At 36.1% G+C, this 2,547-nt stretch overlaps 1 protein-coding gene across 1 annotated transcript in view; it reads right to left on the bottom strand.

Annotated features, from left to right (window-relative positions):
* Window positions 1–116, bottom strand: part of AKAIN1 (A-kinase anchor inhibitor 1) — a 16,189-nt gene extending 16,073 nt beyond the window's left edge. The window contains exon 1 of the mRNA XM_009640541.1: window positions 88–116. Within this exon, the coding sequence (XP_009638836.1) occupies window positions 88–116 (29 nt within the window). The remainder of the gene's footprint in view (window positions 1–87) is intronic.
* Window positions 117–2,547: the final 2,431 nt, after the last annotated feature.

Below are 2,547 nucleotides of genomic sequence, written 5' to 3'. Positions count from 1 at the left end.
CTGCAGCGGCAGGAGGGGGAAGGGCAAAGAGGAGAAGGGTAAGAGCGATCTACCCAGCAGGGAGACCGGCTAATTGCTCCCAATTACCTCTCGGCAACAGCCCCGCTGCCTGACATTTCGGGGTGCGCTGCTTTCGCCACAAGCTATCAGCCCTGCTAATAGGCTCCAGCGACAGCGGACTTTGTCACGGCCTTTCAGTTTTCAAAGCTTCAAATGCTGAGGAATTTATACTCTGGCTTCACAGGCCAGCTCTACTGCACAGAAGCGCTTTGATTTGAGGGGGAACACGAATGTTTCAGCATTATGAAAGATGACATCGGGGCCAAAAGGTAAATAAATTCATGAATAAGTAAGTAGAATAAAGAAGAGGAGGGTAAGCACAGCGAGAAGACAAAACTTGAAATTTTCCATCAACTTTTAAATTCCACATTTAATTTGATTTTATTTCTAAACCCCGTGCCCAGAGTTCCTGTGGGCTCTGAACTTCTACAACAGAAGTGAGAAGGACAACAGCCACACGGGACACAATTTAGAGAAACTAACTCTCCTCTTTAAGCCTACACCTACCAGAGGTATTTTGAAAATATTGATTAATCACTGCAAATTAGAGAAAGTAGATCAAAACCCCCAACATTTGTAGCAAGAATGTTTGCATGTAAATTTTTACAATATTCAATACATTTTCCAGTCACATGCTTATGACCTTTGGATATTCCTCCACGCTTATTTCATTCTTTTCATAGTCAAGCATTCTATACACACAGAATTCTCCAATTAAATCAGAAATATTTTAAGTTTCCAAATAAGGCCTTATTCTTAAAGTATGGGCACAGAAAAGCGCTGACCTGCTTAAATAATTCTGCCTATATACTTCAGTAAGAACTCAAGAATGGCATCACCATCAAAGTCAAACGAATCATCTGGTGATGGTTTTTCCTTTTTTTTAGAACAAGGTAATTTCTCCTTAGGAATGCCTTCCAGATTCATCATCACATACCATTTCTACTATCTGATTTCTGGATATTCCTTCTATCACAGCATCTTCCCCTTAGCAATTTCAGCTTCTTTATTGCCACTTGTTTGTCTCCCTTCTTATATTTCAGAGATTCATTTTCACTTCTGTCAATGGCAATTGAATTAACTAACCTAAACATTGCACTTCTGACAGCTCAGAAATGGTGTTCCCTCTAAGAACGTTACTTCAAAAATCTTTAATCTATCCTTTCTTCATTCATCATTTTTCTCACCCACCTTACACCTAAGAACTAACAGGATACCCACAAACTGAATTAGAATAATTTCTAGTACAAGTATCCCACATAATATACAGAAAATATTACAGTCAGCAATATTCAGCATTCGTAAAAGATAGATCAAGGATACCCTCTAATCTTTAGAAAATCAGGACTGATGTATACTTTTGAAAGACTAGGAAAACTTGCACTGGTATTTTTTATGAGGCATTTGTTATGTAGCCCCTACTTGATTCATGTGTTCAGTGGAGATCCAGTCATCATTAAAAAAAAAAAAAAAATGTAATCCACTTTTCCCAAAAAAAAAAAAAAAAAAAAAAGAAAATTTATTGGATATATTTCTATTACGTATATCCTTAAAAGAAATTATATGTATGTTTCTAAGGCAGTGGGTTTTGAGATGGTGGAGCAGCTTGTTAAAAGATTTTCAAAACAGTAAGTATGATTCAGTGATTTGAAGGTCTGCAAGCAACCTGTAAAAATCTAGGTGGGCATCTTTGACTTGGTAACAGAACCTACACCATTTTGGTGAAAGAATACAGGTCATTAAGGTCATTAACGTTCTGCACACATCTTTCTTTAACTGTTGTCTCTATTTAATGTAATAAACTACCCAAAACATGCACATTTTATTTTAGAGTCTTTAGTTTTCTTGCTCAAATTAAAAGCTACCAGCAATTAATGTTTTCTGACAGAGGAAAAATATATTATCAAACGGTATCTTGGGCTTCTTTTTTTAATTTAATTGATTTTTGAATTTCAGACTTGGTCACAAGTTCAAATGCACAAAAATCACTGAAATAATTTCACAGGACAGAGTTCTGTAGTAAATTGTCACCTCAAAAAAATGTGCAGTTAATGCAGTACAACAACCAAAACAAACAGCGTGCTAATAATTATTCTCCTTCAACTTCAGATCAGTGGAAAACAACATCAGTTATGCCCAGTTATTCAAAAAAATCCCTTGAGAACAAAGCACAGTGGTAAAAAGGAGGTTATATTATTAAAATATAATACATGGCCTTGTTCATTTAAATATAACCCATCAACTTATATGAAATAGAAAATATGAAAGCACTTAGAAAAACATCTGTATATATTTTTATCAGTAGTTATACGGTCTCTGCCTTGTGTATCGCTTAAGTTCATACGATTTGAGTGAGGAATTACTAGTTTCTGTATAGAATCACAGAATCATTTAGGTTGGAAGAGACCTTTAAGATCATCAAGTCCAACTGCTAACCTAACCCTGCCATCCCACCACCAAACCATGTCCCTAAACACCTCATCTACC

Source organism: Egretta garzetta, unplaced genomic scaffold (assembly GCF_000687185.1).
Source record: "Egretta garzetta isolate BGI_Z169 unplaced genomic scaffold, ASM68718v1 scaffold160, whole genome shotgun sequence".
NCBI classification, from domain to species: Eukaryota; Metazoa; Chordata; class Aves; order Pelecaniformes; family Ardeidae; genus Egretta; species Egretta garzetta.
Note: the sequence above shows the minus strand (reverse complement) of the source record. Positions and strands in the feature narration are given on the sequence as shown.